The sequence below is a fragment of the Neurospora crassa genome, linkage group I, assembly GCF_000182925.2.
Source record: "Neurospora crassa OR74A linkage group I, whole genome shotgun sequence".
Lineage (NCBI taxonomy): Eukaryota > Fungi > Ascomycota > Sordariomycetes > Sordariales > Sordariaceae > Neurospora > Neurospora crassa.
In genome coordinates this window covers 3,557,019-3,576,430 of record NC_026501.1, presented here as the reverse complement: position 1 = coordinate 3,576,430, position 19,412 = coordinate 3,557,019, and the positions used below count along the sequence as shown (strand labels likewise).

The window sequence follows — 19,412 nt, the reverse complement described above, 5'->3', positions numbered from 1 at the left end:
ACTTCCTTTGCTCGCAGGGCCGCTCTGCCCCCTGCGGGGACCAACAACCTCGACGGGACGAAGGATGGCAGGTGGGGCCTGGGTGCTCTTGCGCAGTGGGAGGGTGCCAGCAGCATCGGATGCACTGTCGCTTTCATGTATAGTAGTGGGGGGCTTGGGTGCCCCTGACCGCGCTGAGGCGTGCTCGGCCTGGACTTCCATCCACCGCTGCCATCACGGCCCTCTGACAATACGGTAGGTACGTACCGTTCCCCTAAAATGGAGTGTAATACCGACTCCCGGAATTGCATGGCTGCGTAGAGGTACCGGGCAGTTGCAACTCGACGTTAACGCGCCATCGTCCCCTTTAACGACTGGTCCATGTGATTCCGGCATAACCTAAACCTCCCATCTTTATCGTCATCGCCCGTGACCCTTTGCGAAAGCGCACAGAATAAGACTTCAAATTGTCCATCTCGATCCCTAGCTGTATGGACGAGAACCGGGGACATTCCAAGGTAGGCGTCATGACGGTCTCTACAAGTATAGAGGTTCCTTCAAGTGCACCCTGAATATCTCCTACACCGTACCGTCTCTACATTTGTGCTCTGACGTCTTCAACTCATGCTAAGGTGTATATGATATTGCAGATTATTTATTACGCCCTGCTGCTAGGCTCCTCTAGCGGTTACTCGTCCATCTTCCGGTGTCTTCTCTGGAACCACGGAGATCTAATACAATAATCGAACCGATCGATCCATATCTGCCCCTATTCGGCTCTTCAGACAGCTTCAACTATCCGGCTCGTGTCGGTCTGTGCGACTATCGGTCTCTTCCTTGTTTCCCGGTCTCGGCACCGCTGCTCACCATGGGCCGCAATATTCGGAGCAAGGCTCTGCTACAGATCGCCGCCTTGTCCGCCTCGAACCCGGCCGCTTCCTTTGATCAGTCTGACCTTGACAAGCTATGCAGAGTCTCGGTCACGCAAGGCCATTCTGCTCCAGGCGCTGTCAATGGCCGTGGTCCATCATCTCCGTCTTCGGTGCCCCCTGGCGGGCCTAATGTTGGGCGCATCCCCATGGTACAATGGCAACGCCACTCTGTCCCCAACCTTCTAGAACAGTTCGCTGACTTGGCGTCTAGACTATCAAGGAATACGAAGTTCTTTTCGCTCTCTGCAAGGCCGCACCCAGCTTGACGACTGCCCAGAGTGCACAGAAGCTCACTAGACACTTGGTGCCATATCTTATGGATTCACATTCCCAGACCTTTGCCCTGTCGCCCTTTTTCCGAGAAGTTGAGCCCTCTCCCACCGAATCCCTCAGCTATCACGTCACCACTGCTTTGCTGTCTCTCGGTATAGGGCACGCGACTCATGTCCAACAAGAGGTTTCTGACAGTATCTGGGCCTACCTCAACGCCTGTGCCCACGCAACCCAGACTCTTACCGAGGCCAACTACGAGGGCCCGGCCGCTCTTGACGATGCCATCCGAACCGCTACCATTACCGTTGCTCTGTTGGGATTTTTGGACGCTGCTTGTGCAAAGGCTGATTTCTGGAAGTCTGGGGGCCGCTTGAGCCTGGTCGAGCGGTTGCGTAATATGCTGTCCCCACCCTTTTTGGTGGCGGTAGAGACTGCCTTTTCCATTATTCGCAACTCGCATTCCCACGATCGTTATGCCAAAGAATGGAGGCGATGGTTACGCCTATATGACGAAGTTGGGCGGCCATTGGGGGCCTTGCTGTTGCAACGTAGCTTTATGAGATTGCTTGTTGCCGCCACCTCTCTCTTGGTTGCAGAGCCCGAGGCGCTACGGTCCACTCATGTACTGGATATCCTCATGTCGGGTGATGGGTTGCGTCAATCACTGTCTGATAAAAATGGCGATGCGGACTTCCGCTCCGTGGAATTATACGCCACGGTTGCCATGGACCAGATGAATGATCTGGAATCAAGTGCTGATTTTGACAGCCTGTCGCCCGCCAAGCAGAGACTCGCCTTTGCTGTCAAGGGGGCCGCGTTGATCAGTTATCTCAACGCGGCTACCCTGAATGAAGAGGTGGCTGACGGCGATGTACTCATGCCCTGGCTCGAAGACACTTTCGGCGATCCCTCGAGTATGGTCGACGAAGATCTGGCTTCTATAGTGCTCAAGTCAATGGCACTACTGTGCAGGATCATCCCCAGCTATGCCGCCAACGTCAGCCGCCTACTACCACGCTTTATAGTCCAGGGCGGATACAAGAGCCAGACAGTGACGGTGGCTTCCAAATGCCTCGCTTATGTTTTGCAGATGCTTTCAAAGGATGCCGTTATCACGACTTTATACACCCTTGGAAATGTTCTGAGCCCTGGCGGTGAGCGGGCCACGACCAACGGGGCTGGGGGTGAGACCCGAAATGACACCCTCGAAGTATACGGGAACAGGCAATCGGCGGGCAGTGCAATTTCTCTTCAGCTTTCAGGCGAGGAAGAATCCTCTGCAGTCCAGGGCAATGCTGTTCAGGCCATTTGCGAAATTGCCGGCATTTGTAAAGATGTTAAGGTTACCGGCCTTGCTCAATCCATGCTCGCCCAGAAGATCGTCAGGCTGAGTAGTCCTCTTGATACCCGTATTATCACTGGTGCTGCCACCCTGGCTATCAGCGGCAGCCAGTCTGAATTCCGCAACCTGCTCAAGCACTACGCCGCTCTCGCCCACAATGCGGTGGTGGAGAACAGGGAGGGAATTTTGCTGGCCGTAAGTCAAGGCCACTCTTCTCGTTAGACCCACACATGCTGACTATTATGATAGATTGCGCGAGCTCGCAACTACCTTTCCTGCAACATCACTTGCGACTCTCCCCTCTACAGCATCTATTTGGAGCACTTACTGGATGGTATCATCTCCAAGGGAGATGCCCACGGTCTTCCGTCTCAAAGCGCCAAGGAGTCCGACATGGAACTTGCCGCTCGTGAGATCGCACAACTGCTCCAACCTCTTGCCTTGTTCATGTCTACCAATGCCAACGACATTGGCTTTGGAGCTGAAGCAGATGATGATACCTATTCTATGCTTCGTGACTCGTGGTTTAACATAGTCGTCCATGGCTTTACGCCCTCAACAGACCGTGGCAAACGCTATGCGGGCGAGCTTCGTGTCATGGCTATCTACTCGCCACCCCTCGTACTGGACAGCCGCGGGGAACAAGATGAAAGTGATATTGAGCTCAACCCTATCCTACGCAGAGGCGAGAGCTCTGACCGGGAGTCCTTGCAGAAGAAATACCTCTCGGAGCTGATTCCGTCCCGGGCAGGCGAGATTAAGGGGCTCAGTTATCGCAAGGTGATATTCCTGAATGCCGCTTACCTCGTCGAGAGCTTGCGAGCGGATGCGGGTGACTGCACTAAGGCTCTTTCATACTTCAATGAACCGAGCATGCGCCGCGGAGAAGTCAGTCGTACGATGGACGGTATTATGGACGCCGTGATGAGCCGATATCTGAAGAGGGCTCTCGGTGGCTCCAGCCCGACATTCTCGGCTCAATATGCGGCTGGCCAGCTTGCGAGAATCTTCTGCGCGTGCTGTCACCGCATAGACCGAGTCCAACAGGCAGCTTTTGGCTGTGCAGACCGCATCATCAGAGATATTCCGTCGGCCCTCTGCCAGAGATCATCTCTGTTCGCACTCCTTGAACTTCTTTCCCTCATGTGGACAAGCTGTCTTGAGGCCGAGACAGATCGGTATGAACCAAGAACTACCTTCAAGTCGTCCAGAGGTAACGTTACCGTCGAGCTTTCTCATGACTACCAATTCAGGCACCTCACACTCGAAAGACTGCATCGAAAGGCAAAGGAGTGGCTCACTAGCGCTGTTAACACAGCACCTGCCGATGTCAAGGGCCTCTTGCAAACCTACCTTTCTGATTTTGATGATGACGCTTCTTATGGGCACATGTCACTTGGCCGATCTTTTGCTGTCGATATTGGCTCAGTAATCCCTTCGACAGACCAGAGGTTGGCTTTGCTTGACGTGTTGGGGGATTACCGTATCAACACTGCTTCGGATTTCATGGCGCAGTACACCAAGCGCCAGGAATATCGATACACAGAGGCAGTTCCAGACCGCAGCTTGGAATGGCAGGGTTTCATGCACCCTGACCAGGCAACTTCTTCTCTCCCATCGGTGACCAGCGACAGCCTCGACGTCATAACCGCTCTTGCTCATATTGAGAAGCGCGTTCTCAGCCGCAAAACCACTCCGCTTACAGATGTCAGGAACACCTTGCGCCGTGCTGCTGCTTTGCTGTGTCGCAGTACTGATGACGAATGCTCCATTGTCCACTATTTGGTTAGCATTCCGTTCGGAATCTTTACGAAGCAGTCTATCAAACTTGGAGTGTCTCTCTGGCTAGGCGTGATCAACGAGAATCCGCGGATGGAACCCCGGATCCTTGCCGAAATAGCCCAGCAGTGGGAATTCAGTATCCAAAAGCGGCTCGGTCTTTTTAGTTCTACCATTTGCAACCCCGATCCCTTCTTTTTGAAGGAAGAATTTGCGCCCACCGACTCGGCGTCCGTCGCAAAGCGTAAGCAACTGGTGCATAACATTCTCGCACCTCACACTCGACTTCTGCAGTTTTTTGCAAGTCATTACAACGCTACGCGGCTTGGAAATCCAGATACCCGGCAGATCTTCCTCCGTCTCCTGGAAGTGACCCTGACTGCAATGAAGCTCTCTCATCCTCACCCTATGGCCAGAGAGATTCGGTTCCAGACTGTGTTGTTTGGATTGCGAGTTCTCGCCACGAGCACAACCATGGGAACCACGGCACAGTGGAGGCTGAAGGACCTTGTCCTTTCTGCAGGCCTTAGCTGGTTTTGCGCAGCCCCATGCTGGTCGTTCGGTAGCAATGTACTGCAGCTGAAGACAGAAATCACCTTGATATCAGACGTTCTCATGGCTTTGAAGACAACGGCAACAGTTGGAGCACAGACCGTGGGCAAAAGGTCTTTGGCTTCCAAGGAAAGACTGTTGCAGTTGCTTCTGGAAAATGAGCAGTCGCGACTGACTGTTTGGGTGCAACCGCTGGGTGAGCCGCTCAAGACACCACATCATCTGATTCATCAGACAACTGCGAATAAGAATCTTGTAGAGGTACGTGTGGATTTCAGTCATGAGAAAACTGATCTGGCTGACCGTTGCATAGGCCGCCATCTTCCCCCTCGTTCGGGTTGCGTGGCTCGAATCTCCTTCATTGGCTGTGCATCTCGCCAGCAGATTCCCTTATCCGCGAGTCAAGCAAGAAGTTCGGTGGCTTCTTCTGAATTTCCCTGCCAAGGCGATCAAAGAGCCCGAAGCGGTGGCGACACTTGTTGACGGCTCATTGCCCGAAGATGTTAGCTTTCAACTCAAGGTATCTACATCCGTTGGCTGCTAACGAAACTGCGACTATCTCTTTATACTGGTTGCTAACTTTCACACCTTAGTACCTTCTCTTCTGGGCCCCGGTTAACCCCATAACGTCGATAACGTTTTTCCTGCCCGCATACCGGAATCATCCTTATCTGATACAGTACGCCATGAGGGCACTGGAAAGTCACTCTGTTGACGTGACATTCTTCTATGTCCCGCAAATTGTGCAAACCCTTCGTTATGATGCTCTAGGTTACGTTGAGCGCTACATCCTCGAGACAGCCCAGTTCTCCCAACTCTTCGCGCATCAAATCATTTGGAACATGAAGGCGAACGCTTACAAAGACGAAGACGCTACAATCGTAAGTTGTCTTGACTTGAATTCGGTCGGCAAAGAGGTTGATATACTAATACGACATAGCCGGATACGATTAAACCAACCCTTGACAAAGTCATGGGCCACATGATAGACAGTTTCTCGACCGTCGATCGTGAATTCTATGAACGCGAATTTGCCTTCTTCGATGAGGTGACTAGCATTTCGGGCAAGCTTAAGCCTTTCATCAAGAAGTCCAAGCCGGAGAAGAAGCAAAAGATTGAGGAGGAATTGCGCAACATTAAGGTTGAGGTTGGCGTCTATCTGCCCAGCAACCCGGATGGCGTGGTCATCGGCATTGATCGAAAGTCAGGCAAGCCATTGCAGAGTCACGCAAAAGCTCCTTTCATGGCAACTTTCCGCATTCAAAAGTCCAAAGGAGGGGTGGAAGAGACTGAGGACATGATCGAAGAATCGGAAGCGGATAGTGATGATGCGGCAAAGGCCAGCACCATTGAGGTGTGGCAATCGGCCATCTTCAAGGTCGGTGACGACTGCAGACAAGACGTGTTGGCCCTTCAGATGATCGCCGCCTTCCGAGGAATTTTTCAGACAGTTGGTCTTGATGTCTTTGTCTTTCCTTACCGAGTGACGGCCACAGCACCTGGCTGCGGTGTCATCGATGTCCTTCCCAACTCCATATCCCGAGACATGCTGGGCCGAGAAGCCGTCAACGGGCTCCATGACTACTTCGTTTCCAAGTATGGCAACGAGGATTCACTTCGCTTCCAACAGGCCCGAAACAACTTTGTCAAGAGTATGGCGGCATACTCGGTCATTTCGTTCCTCCTACAATTCAAGGACAGGCATAACGGTAACATCATGATTGATGATGCTGGCCACATTCTTCACATCGATTTCGGTTTCTGTTTCGATATTGCCCCTGGTGGTATCAAGTTTGAGCGTGCCCCGTTCAAGCTAACATCCGAAATGCTTGCTGTGATGGGCGGCAGTCCAGACCACCAGTCCTTCAAGTGGTTTGAGGAGCTGTGTATCAAAGCCTTCCTTGCTTCCCGGCAATACGCGGAAAAGTTGTCACAGATTGTGTTGCTGATGATGGACAGCGGCTTGCCATGCTTCAAGCCGGAGAGCGTGAAGCACTTCAAGGAGCGATTTGTGCTGGAGAAGAGCGAGCGTGAGGCAGCCGACTTCATGAAGGATCTTATCAAGAAGAGTTACGCAAGCTATTCGACGGGATTGTACGACCAATTCCAGCTTCTGACGAACGGCATCCCTTACTAAGATTTTGGGCGTTGGTGGTGATTGGGGCATTCTCCTCAGGCCATCTGTTACAATTTCCACATAATGCTCGTCCAGTTCTATAGTACCTGCACGACAGTTCCGTAATGTACAGTTTTTTATTCTTTCGTCATCGCCCATCTCCGGTCATGATTTGGTCTCGACTCGAGCTGAGGGCCGATGATTTTGCCCACCAAAATTGAACCGTGATTGTATTGATTCTTGAACATTGGTGTGCCTGATGTGTAGCCATCATCTTGTAAGCCAGGCACGCTGGTTACTTCCTCTCTTTCGAACAGCCTTGTTACCTGATCAACCAGCCAGCGTTCGAAGCAGTCGACTATCGCCTGCTGAAGGCGTAAGTCCGCCCTTGTGCGGAGGTAAGGTTGCCAAGCTAACGTATGTGATTTCTGACAGCCCGCGACCGGCGGTCCTGGATCTTTACAAACTTCCGAGACGTACCAACATCCTCGAGCCAGAAAACTGGACTGGTCAAGACTCGGGCCAGCCGAGGCTCTGACAATGCCGGGAGTCTCGCTGACCTTGTATGGTGGCACCATCCAACCTCAATAATGAATCAACCGGGCTTGCCTACGTGTGAGATGAGAACACAAGGCGCACCTCGGTAAACTCCGGTGAGCCTAACATGCTCACTGCGCCGAGCTTATATGTTGTGTTGCTGTTCCATATGAGTGGGGAGGTTATAACTAGCATAGTCGACGTGGACAAACGCTCTATCGACAATTGGGACAGATTCTATGACGTATTGGAGGCTTTCACTGTATCCCGTAGGTCAACTCGTTTTTCATCAAATGACATGTTCTAACCAATGCGCAGGGATTTGAAGAATGTATACTTACGCCAAATCATGACTGTCCTTAAGTGACGTGCTGGCATCCAAAACAATGTCAACTTCAACGTTAAGCTTGTCTCCCGAGTGGTAGGCTTGCAAGCCCTGGATCTGTTTGATAGTCTTCGCGAATCGCATCGTCAAGTAGAGCACTATTTTCGGCTCTGTTAGCAAAGGATGGAGGCAGGGAAAAGCGGACTGGGCTGAACTCCTCGGCAACGGCGACAATCGCAACGGCACTTACAGATATTGCGTTGATCAGCAGTGGCGGAAAAGCCGGTCAGGTGTCTGATGTGCTCCCCGGATGTTTGAGACCAGTTGAAGATGACCACCAGGGAGAGTAGCAAGCCTCCAAGCGCATCGAGCCACCAGATTTGACAGTAGTAGCCAACTGCATCGACAAAGGTAGAGGTCAGTATGAGGCAATGAGGCTTTGGAGTAAGAGGGGGAAAGACAGACTTAATGGGAAAGCGATTGAGCCGGCGTTGAAGATGACATCGGTGCTGGCATCCGAGGCCCTGGAAAAACATGTAAGCCAGTGTCTTTCATCTCAAGGAGAAGCAGGTGAGGGATTGAGGGTTTTGCGTTCTCCTACTTACAAGGCCTGGACACTGGAGTTCTTGATGAGACGGCACCAGAGCCAACACATGCCCTTGATGACGACGGTACTCAACATGATGGCTATGGCCGGTACACCACTTGTAAAACGAAACATATCAGCATTAGAGTAAAAGAAAGGCTTGAAGAGGTCGACAGGGATTAGGGAGTAAGGACACATACAGTTCAATAACCTCCCGGTCATTTGACATGAGACGTTGGATAGCCTCGAGGGCGACCTGAGCAAACGACGTGATCATGATAACGGAGAAGACAAGCACCCCAATCGGCTCCAGTCTTCTTCGCCCAATGGGATATCGATATTGATCCTGTCGGCTGATCAGCCAGGTAGTGATCCACACAATGGCAGTCGACAGGAAATCCAAAATCGCGTCCACCAAACTTGCCAATACTGAGACGGATGGGACGGTCAAGACTACCGCGAGCTTGCCGACTAGGAGGATAGCGTTGGCAGCAAAGTTGATGTAAATAGCCAAGGTAACGATGGAGGCGGAGCTGTCGACATCATCATCCTCGAGCCATGGGATCTCAGGCCGGGTCTCCTGGCTAGCAACTTGGTCACTGTCCTCGTCGTCGACGGCGTTGCCATCACCACAGAAGAGAGGTGTGGTCTCGGTTGGCCGGTAGATGTCCTTGGGCGTCCGTTTGACCTTACGAGTCTTGGAGAATGTTGGGGCGGGCTCTGCAGCGGCACCGCTGGTTGGCGGCGTGGCAACAGGAGCCTCCAAACCTCCACGGAAAGCCCATGGCGGAAGGTCGTTGTATTCATTGAGTAGGTCATGAGGCAAGGATGAATCCAGAAGTTTATCAATGTACAGATACTGCTGGACAAGGTAGTTGCAACGCTCATAGTATTCACGGCTACAACAGGGCATCAGCGTCAAGCGGCTCGAGCAAGCATTACGGGCAACACTAACATGGACTTTTTCATGGTCGCCAGCTCGTCTTCCGTCTTCCAATATCTTTCCCACCGATATCGAGGGTTGCTGTTTCCGATCAGGCGCATGCTGCGCATATGAGGTCCGTTGAGAACAGCGCTCATGCGCCGCTCATCCCGGCGGGGAGATTCATCATCCACTAATCTCCGTTCCACCCCAAGACCTGCAAGAGCCTCCTCCTCGTCACGAAAAGGGTTTAAAGGGTTTGGTAGTGATATACCAGGGCGGTTTCTGATGAGCGATGCCAGCGCGCTATGTCCTTTGGGGGCCGGTGGTTGCGGCTCTTGCAGGCAGAGAAATGGACCGCTGCGGCCGCCCGGATATGAATGTGCGTAATTTGGAGATGCCATTTCCTCATGCCGTCGTGTTTGTTGACTTTGGATGGTGGGTGAAAAAGCCGAGGGAAAGAGGACCCGCTGAATCAAAGATAGACAATCAGAAAGGGAAGATAAGGCTGGGTAACAAGGGTGCTTGTTGAGGAGAAGGTGAAACTAGCAACGGATTCAGACCCCTGGAAGTAAACAGCGGACAAACCCGCTGCTGATGGACCTTCAAGAATGAGGTGGATGGAAATTTGATGTTTGGAGGCGAACCAAGATGTTTTGTGCTCTTGAGCAGTTGACGCAATTTACTTTTCACTCATGTTCCTATGATATATATTTTTATGTAGTTTTCCCCATCCTGGAGGTCGTTCTCGAGTCAGCAATCGGTGACGATGCATCACTCCGGGGCCCAGCCGGGCCTTTGTCCTTGGAAATCGGATGATCTGTCTGATACATACGCTCCATCTCTTCCGGACGGTTTACAGCCCGAATGTTAAAACGCCGGCGTGGTGGCGCCTAACGGCAATTGATGAGGTCCGCAGATTGGCGGTCTTATGCCGTCATGGCACGGAGCAGTCCGAGGTATCTTGAGAAGCATGGGACGAACGAAGAAGGGATTGGTGCTCCGAGCTTAGTAACATGGCGGCGAGCATGGGTATGGAACGCTAGGCAGGCTCGGCAGGCACGGGGTAGCAGATGGAGATGATGCCTTTCAAAACCTGGCCTCTGTGTGTGGTTTTTTTTTTTTTTTTTTTTTTTTTTTTTTTTTTTTTTTTTTTTTTTTTTTTTTTTTTTTCCATTCAACGACGAAGCTTGATACTTGGGGGTTGGGGGGCGGCCTGGTGTGGGGCCATTTTTCAACTCCCTCTCATTAAAGAGGGGGAAAAAAATCAATAGGACAACCGTTTAATCTGGGACAAGCTCCGATCTATACTATACAAAATCGGCTATTAACGCTGCGCAAAACCACTTTTTGACATTACGCACATCAGCAACACAACCACATCCAAACTCGCTATTTTTGACTATACAACTCGTAAATCTATAAAAGTAAGCAGTCTGTATATATCTATAGATTAATAGAGGTTAACCTACTATTGTACGCAGTAGATTTCGATAAATATTTTAATAATATAGGGGAGGCGCCCGCTGGCTACCGCGGCGCCCGTATATATTTAATTGCCTGCTACTATATTAAATGCTTTAGAATATTGTATAAGCCGCCGACTATTAGAAAAATTACTACTATTACTAGTAAGTCCCGTACATCCATTTCTCGCTATATTAAATCGCTAGTTAAATATAGCAAACCAGCTATTTCGTTGCGTTTAAAAGGTTACCCCCGTATATTAATAGCCGCCGAGGAGGATACTATTATATTATACGTAATATTCTACTTCTAGGGATAATTCCCCGCGTTATATTAAATAATTATTAGTACGGCAAATCGGTTGCAGTTGTTACAGAACGCTCTAGAGACCTATAACGCAACGTAGTTAATTAGTTTCTTTAAAGACTATTTAGAGTTGAAGATTACAATTTACTATACCATCAATATTAAAAGGAGGTTCTAGGAATTAAATAAAAACTCTATTAACGAATGGTTTAATAATTATAAGGCTGTAATTAAAGAGTATAATATTATTAGGGGTAACGTTTAAAATTATAATAAAATAGGGGTAAAATTCAGTTGCGTAGCGGGCGGGCGCATAAGGGTAATTGTACTAAGGGAATTAGTATTAGGAGGCTAAGAGCTCATACATAGAAGCACCTTAGCGGCTGCTGCTCCCCTTCGTTAACCGATGCGTAGAATTATTAATAATAATACCTATATCGGGTTGGACTTATAAGAAGGATAATCCGGCACCGTACCGAAGTACTAAACTAGTACGAGGCTCTATAATACTCGTTAGCGGATAAATAGAGTTTATACAAGTATAAAAGAAGCTCAACGGAATGTAATTTATTATAATTAGTAATTATTAATATATCTTTAAATTAACCCCTAATTTACTATCCCCTACGTATAACTACAACCGTAGTTACCTTAGCCTACCTTCTATCTATATTCCTAATAAATTAATAATTTTTCCTCCGGGAATTAAACCGGTACTATTAAAATATATATACGTAGCAGCCGGTTTATTTTTTATACCGCCAAAACTATTCTTCGTCCCTCTTGCGCTACTACCCTTGTAATTACTATAGTTAAAACAATTCAACCTCCTCTACCTTTATTATAACAATATTAGCCTACCGTAGAATCTATTAAAGAAAATAATAATAAAAACTACCCCCCTACGCCGCCCCAAACTCCCTATTCGTACCCCTAAATTTCAAAAGCTAATAAACTTACATATAAATAATAACTATTCGAATTTCAATTCACTACAATTAAACTCCTCCTTAATTATTTCCCTTCGTATATATTTTAATAAAAATAATTTACTTTTATAAGCCTTACTAAATAAAATTCTATAAGAAATTACCCTCCTATCCCTACCGGGTTCTATTATTAAAACTACCTCTTCTATAATTAAATTTATATTTCTACTATAAATCCCCTTACTACCCCTTTATTAATAGCCGTTGCTATAATTACTCTTTTACTAACCGTAATTATATTAACCTATATTAAATACTACCTTAAATATAATATTACTAAATTCACTAATAAAAATTTCTTATAATTATAAAATTACTTTTATAATATCGATATATATTTTTAAAAATACCCCCGTACTTCCCTCTCGTTCGCTATTAACTATATTGAAGGTAATTATAAAAATATATAAATTAAATGTATATTAGCTTTCTATAGTAAACCTAAGTATAATATAATTTATAATACGCCTACGTAAAGTAACCTCCGTACTTTCTTAAAGACTAAATATAATAATAATACTTAAACTATTAAACAATCTACTCTCAATAAATTCGAATATATATAATAAGGTACTTCAAAAACCGTTCGTAACTTCTATAACCACTATTATACCGAAGAACTTAATTTATTATACAATTAATTAAAATATACTTAAATCGTTACTTAAACTAACCAATTACACCCTCTTTTCAAACAAAGCGTCCTCTCAATAACTAATATTAATACAATAAACAAAGTAATAATATATATAAAACAACTAAAAAGCTTAAAGAATATCGAACTATCTATATTGTATTACTAAAATTAAATATCTTTAAAATATAATCTATTATCTTCTTTATCTTCGCACCCTCCTACTTCCTCTTCGAATATCCCTTCTTAATCGTCCTATAGTACGAACCCCCCCGAATTTCCCTATCACCCCCCTACTACTTTCTAAATAAATCCCAATTTTATTTATTCCCTTTATTACTAGAAAGGTTATACGTATAGCTAGTATACCTAACTGAAATCGCCGAATACTTACTATAAATATAGTATAATAAACTATTTTATAGTAATATATTCAAACTAAACCTATTATAATTACAATTAAATTAACTATCTAATATAGAATTATCCTATCCCCGCTGGTACCCCCTTATATAAAGTAAATATTAAATTAATTACAATTAAAATAGTAATTACAATCGCCTAGAATAATATAAGTAAATTACAAATATACCTAAAAACGAAGTTATTAATAAAGATTTATAGAAATTAATAGAATATATAAAAGTTAATAAATTCGGGCGCAAAATTAAACCTAATTAATAAGTATCTATTCCTATCGAACGCAAAAATTAATTCTATACCCTATTATCTTATTAATTTCTCCTTTTAGCCTATTCTTATATATAGTACAACTACCTATTTTATTAAAATATATAACTCCTATAGTACTAAGCGGATAAAGCAAATTACTTTTACTATAATTAAATTCCTAACCGTAGAAATTATTTTTAGTTACCCTTAATTTTATAAATAGAATCCTAATATTAATTAGTAATAATAATTATTTCAATTTCGTATTAAAACTAGTAATTTCATATTAAATATAGTACCGGCGAAGGAAATATACAACGCTACAACTATTCTAGTAAGGCTATAATAGGACTTAATTTTATTACTAAACCTTTAAAAAATAGTAAAGGTAGAGGAGGGTTTCTACCCTCCTATATATACGAATATTCTATTTAAAATCCCTTCTTCTTTAGCGTTAGAATTTAGGACCCTACCCATTATAACAAAATCAGCCGAATTACTTCCAATCCCTACCCCCCCAATAAAGGTTTTTCGAATAGTATTTAATAATGTTTACTCTATTTTAGTACCCTCCGCGAAACTAATACTACTATAACCCTTAGAATTACTAGAGGAAATAGAAATCCGCCGTCCTTAAGCCGATTATTCTATTAGAATATAAAGAATTCCAATCGGTATTCGAAACTTCAACTATACCCCTACCCTAATACAATTAAGTAGAATATTATATTAATTTAATTAAAAGGGAATTAGCGCTTTAGGGACTGATTTATATATTAAATATTAAGGAATTAAAAATATTATATAAATAATTAGCGGAAGTACTCTAAAAAGGATAAATTCGCCTCCCTATTAACCTAACGGGCGCTCCTATTATTTTCATTCTAAAGAAGGGTAGAAAATTAAAATTTTATATTAATTTTAAAACATTAAATAAAATTATAAAGAAGAATCAAATAGTATTACCCCTTATTTAAGAAATTCTAAATCAATTATCATTAACTAAAATCTTTATAAAATTAAATTTAAAGAATATATATTATAAAAATTCAAATTCGAAAGGAAAACAAAGAGAAGATAGCGTTTCGTACAAAGTACGGGTACTATAAATTCTTAATTATACTAATAAAATTAGCAAACGCACTAATAATATTTTAAATATATATTAACAATATATTAATAGGGTTAATAAATATAATATATATTATTTACCTTAATAATATCCTAATTTATAGTAAGAACAAAGAAAACTACATTAACTACATTAAAGAAGTCCTTCAACAGCTGCAAAATCGTAACCTCTATATAAACTTAAATAAATATAAATTTAATACAAAGCGGGTATCGTTCCTAAAATATATCGTCTCCCCGGAAGGCGTATTGATAGATTTAGAAAGGGTAATAGTAATTACAAAATAGGAAGTTCCAACGAACATTTACAATATTTAAATCTTCCTAAAGTTTATAAGATTCTATTAATATTTTATAATATTATATTCTAAAGTAACTATACCCCTAATAGAATTATTAAAGGGGGATAAACGGAAACTATTCGAACTTATAAAGGAAGCGGAAGAAGTATTCGCAAAATTCAAAAAACTATTTTAAGAAGCTCCTATATTATACTACTTCGATTTAATATTATAAATTCAAATAAAAATAAACGCATTAGACTTTACAATTAGGATAATTCTTATATAACTATACAATAATAGGTAGCACCTTATAATTTTCTTTTCGAAGAAGAAATCGCTAGAAGAAACTAAGTATAGGGTTGGAAATAGAGAATTATTAATAATTATAGGAGTATTAAAGGCGTAGAAGTAATACTTATTATATATAAATAAACTATTCTTAATAATTACAAATTATTTAAACTTATAGTATTTTTAAAAGAAGGAGCGGGCTAGCGCAAAATAGAATTAGTAGGCATTAAAACTAATAGTATATAACTTTAAGATTAAATATCGCCTAGGAAAATTGAATTCGGCGGATAAGCTATTAAAGAAATTATAATTATAAAGAGGAGAATTAAAAATAAAGGGCAACTACCTATTAATAAAAGTTATTAAAGGGAACGAAGAAAAGGGTCGGGTAATAAAGGAAAATTAAGTATCGAAAGTACTAGTAAAATAGGTAATTTTAATTAGAAAAGAGGCTTAGAGAATAATAATAGAAGAGAAAGAATAGTAATAAAATATAGGCGAAATAGAAGAAAATTAAGCGTTAGAGGACGAAGGGGTTGAATCGTAGGAAGAAAGGCGGAATTCGTAAGGGGAAGGCGAATTAAATAAGGAAGAGAAGAAGTAAAAGGAAGTCGAAGGCAATAGTAAAGAGGACGGAGTAGCGAGGAAGAGGGTAAAATTCGTAGGCAAAACCGCCATTAAATTAGAGAAGGAGGATAAAAATATTATTATAAAAAATATAGGCAAGTATATAATAGTAGTAAAGGTATAGAAGGACGAAGAATAATTATTACCCTTAGAATAATAATTATTAGAAGTATAGAAGGAAGACCTATTTATTATTAAAGAAATATAGAGGAACGGCGAAAGGAGGAGATAGGCGAAGAATTGGAAAATAGGGGAAAATAGAACTCTATAGTATTAATATTAAGTTTACGTCCTAGAATATATATAAGCCGAACTACTCTACGCCTACTATAATACTATAATAGCCAAATACCCGGGTTAGAAGAAAATATTAAAGTATATTAATTAATTTTATTATTAACCTACTATTATAATTAACATTGAATTATATATCTATAAATATTTAATATACTAAAAGGTTAAACCTTACAACTACCGACTATATAAACTATTAAAGTTGCTACCTATCCCTACTATCCCTTAATAAAATATTTCGTATAATTTTATTATTAAAATACTAAAATTATTCAACCTTATATCTAATCAGACTTATAACGTAGTTCTTATTATTATTAACTATTTTACTAAGTACGCTTTATATATTCCTATATAAAAGACGATTAACGCCCAATAATTTGCATTCTTCTTCTAGCGAAACGTCTTCTAATAATTTAGCCTCCCGGATTCTATTATATTAAATAGAGGCAGCCTTTTTATAAACTAATTTTAAAAAATTTACTACGAACTTTTAAATATCCATAAACGCTTTAGTACGGCCTAGTACCCCTAAATAGACGGATAAATAGAGAGGTAGAACTAGAATTTAGAATTATACCTTCGTATTTTCTATAATATAAAATAAATTAATTAAACTAAAAAAATTATATTAGCACAATAGACGTACAATAATTATTTCTATATTACTATCGGAAAGTCCCCCTCGGAGCTACTCTTCGGATATTATTTTCGGGGACTAACGGACCCAGAGTAAGGGCAGAGGATAGTCCTTCCTATAGTAACTACCAATTAAATTAATAAATTACTTCGTAAGCAATTAAAAGTTATAGCAGCCTTAGAAGTTATTAATTAGGGGTATATAAAATAGTATAATAAAGTTCGGAAATTAAAGGAATTCAACATTGGGAGCTAGGTTCTATTTAATACGAAGTATATTAAATAATACCGCTTAAGTACTACATTAATAAATAAATTTTTAGGACCCTTCTAAATTACTAAAATTATTAGAGAGAAAAAGATAGCGTACCGACTTACACTCCCTACATATTATTAAATCTATTTAGTATTCTTTATTATTCTACTAGAACTATACTATAAGGACCCTATTGCAATAGCGCTACGAAGAAAAATTATAAATATTAAAGAAAATAATATTTAGTACGAAGTTAAAGTAATTATAAAGTATTATAAATCTAGTTACTAATGCTAATTCTAGATTAAGTAAAAGGGATATCCGGACGACGAAAATTTATAGGTTTTATAAAAGGATATAAATTACTTAAACCTTCTTAAGGAATACGAAATTAAAGAAATATAATAGCAGCGTATTAGCAGTAAACTAACTACTAAATTAATAAGAATTAATTAAATAGAGGAAGGAGAATAGTAATTGTATAAAAATACTAAGTAGAAACGTAGGACGTAAATATAAAACGTAAAATATAAAATAGAAATATAAAATATAAATATAAAATATAAAACATAAATATAAAACATAAAATATAAAGTAGAAACGTAAAACGTAGATATAAAACGCAAAATATAAATGCAAAATATAAATGTAAAATATAGATATAAAACGTAAATATAAAATATAAATGGGAAATATAGATATAAATTATAAAAATAGGGATATAAAGTAAAAATATAAAGTAGAAAGGTAAAATAAAAATATAAAGTAGAAATATAAAGCAGAAATATAGAGTAAAGATACTAAATAGAACGAGAAATAGGAAGGGAAAATAATTTAATTTAATATAAAATACTAATAAAACACTAAGTAGAATATAGTCCGTATTTTCTATTATTACCCCAAATAAAAAAATCTTCAATAATATCCGCTATTATTAATATAAGATTAGAACCTACGACCTCAAGAAGAGTACTTTTACGTATTACTACACCTATCAATAACATTCGTAAATACTACCTTATATTATTTATTTATAATCCGCCCTTATAAATTCTAATAATTTATGTAACTTTCTATTTAGCGATTCTAATTTTCTATTAACCAACTAACGCTAAGGACTATAATTACAACCGGGGGAAGGGGGGATATAAGTAGGAGTATTCGGTATAAAGATATTTATAGGAGAGCCGCTATTACCAATAATAAAATTACTAGTAAGGACTACCGGATTAATATTAATATTAGTATCACTAATATTACAATAACTAAATTTCGAATAGCCTTTACAATCGAAATTCTTAACTCAAAATATACTAAACAATATTGTAAGGAGACTATTATTAATAAAGCGCACTTATATTACAATCCAAAACGCCACCGCGGACCAACGTAACTACTATAAGAAGGGGGTAGGTAGGGGGCTACTAATATTAATAAAACGTATAATTTTAACTATTATATCCTATATATTATTCTAGAAATTATAAATACTATAGAGGACTTCAAGTATGTAGCGGCGTAGCGATAGCGAATATTGCGATTTTTCGTTGAATTCTGGAAGGAAAAGACGTTAGTAAAAAAAAAAAAAAAAAAAAAAAAAAAAAATTGGAGAGATAATAAGGAGAAGATAACGTACCTTTAATTTAGTAGGTATACGTACTAATTAAATAGAGTATTTCGTATAAATTTAGGGTTGGGGCGCTAGCGAACGTTTGGGTTAAAATAATACTATATCCTAAATAAGTAAAGGGGCGGACGTTACTAAAGGATAAGAAAGGAATAGCTAATTAAAGGTTAATAACGGGTATAGGGTAAGAGGAGGGAGAAGATAGAACGAAAAAAAAGAAAATAGAGAGGGGAAGCAAATATATTAATTAAATTTATAAAGGAAATAGGAATTAATATGTAAATATATAATAGAAATACGTATATCCGTAATAAGGGCTAATTTAAGTAAAGGGGCAGTTGAAGTAACCGCCGAATTAAAGGAGGGGGTAATAAATATAATTATAAAGGTAAAGATAGGAAGAAGAAGAGAGGAGAGGTGAAGAGGGTAGGTAAAAGGAATATTATATAAACGAAGGAAGAAGTCCTTATACAAATATAAATTAAAATAAGCAAATACAATTCCAAGTAAGCGAATATAAATTAACGTAGGGTAAAAAGAACGTTAAATAGTTATATAGGCAATAGGAGGGGGTAAATAGAAAAACGAAACAAAGGCAATAATTAGAAGGGGAAGGATAGAACGAATAAGTAGTAGTAGCGGCTATAAAAAAATAAAAGAGAAAGGCGGAAAATGGGAAGGTATATAATTTGGATTATAATAGGAAGAGCGGGGGTAATAATTAAAAATTATACTATTAAAACGAAGAAAGTAATATAAAATATAAAACGAAGGTAATAGGAAGGTAATTAGGAAGGAATAATATAAATAAGGGAAGTTTACGGAAGAAATAGTATATTAAATTATAGGAAG

At 40.9% G+C, this 19,412-nt stretch overlaps 2 protein-coding genes across 4 annotated transcripts; one reads left to right on the top strand and one right to left on the bottom strand.

The window, feature by feature from the left end:
- Positions 1-231: 231 nt before the first annotated feature.
- On the top strand, positions 232-7,754 carry stt4 (stt4-like). Its single transcript, XM_958684.3, has 8 exons — positions 232-497; positions 630-1,060; positions 1,123-2,721; positions 2,776-5,118; positions 5,171-5,377; positions 5,451-5,738; positions 5,798-7,349; positions 7,409-7,754. The coding sequence occupies exons 2-7, from the start codon at positions 848-850 to the stop codon at positions 6,992-6,994; spliced, it is 5,847 nt and encodes a 1,948-aa protein (XP_963777.1). The 5' UTR covers positions 232-497; positions 630-847; the 3' UTR covers positions 6,995-7,349; positions 7,409-7,754.
- Positions 7,019-10,351, bottom strand: NCU09368 (cation diffusion facilitator 10). 3 transcript variants are annotated; one of them, XM_011394975.1, is made up of 7 exons: positions 9,377-9,956; positions 8,622-9,320; positions 8,441-8,539; positions 8,301-8,359; positions 8,086-8,232; positions 7,852-7,993; positions 7,019-7,770 (listed from the first exon to the last, which is right to left on the bottom strand). In XM_011394975.1, exons 1-7 carry the CDS (start codon positions 9,745-9,747, stop codon positions 7,656-7,658), a joined length of 1,632 nt encoding a protein of 543 aa, XP_011393277.1. In that variant the 5' UTR covers positions 9,748-9,956; the 3' UTR covers positions 7,019-7,655. The 3 variants fall into 3 exon arrangements, with proteins under 3 accessions (XP_011393277.1, XP_011393278.1, XP_011393276.1); XM_011394974.1 differs by adding an exon at positions 10,179-10,351 and having other exon boundaries at positions 7,026-7,993; positions 9,377-10,078; XM_011394976.1 differs by having other exon boundaries at positions 7,019-7,993; positions 9,377-10,181.
- Positions 10,352-19,412: the final 9,061 nt, after the last annotated feature.

Excerpts from the sequence above, each read along its gene's own strand:
- NCU09368 (XM_011394975.1), bottom strand. The coding sequence starts at position 9,747 with ATGGCATCTCCAAATTACGCACATTCATATCCGGGCGGCCGCAGCGGT. Across the intron at positions 7,994-8,085 it reads TGCTGATCAACGCAATATCT|TGCTCTACTTGACGATGCGA; the intron begins GTAAGTGCCGTT and ends AGCCGAAAATAG. Across the intron at positions 7,771-7,851 it reads AAGGACAGTCATGATTTGGC|TGAAAGCCTCCAATACGTCA; the intron begins GTAAGTATACAT and ends TACGGGATACAG.
- stt4 (XM_958684.3), top strand. The coding sequence starts at position 848 with ATGGGCCGCAATATTCGGAGCAAGGCTCTGCTACAGATCGCCGCCTTG. Across the intron at positions 2,722-2,775 it reads GGGAGGGAATTTTGCTGGCC|ATTGCGCGAGCTCGCAACTA; the intron begins GTAAGTCAAGGC and ends CTATTATGATAG. Across the intron at positions 5,739-5,797 it reads AAGACGAAGACGCTACAATC|CCGGATACGATTAAACCAAC; the intron begins GTAAGTTGTCTT and ends AATACGACATAG.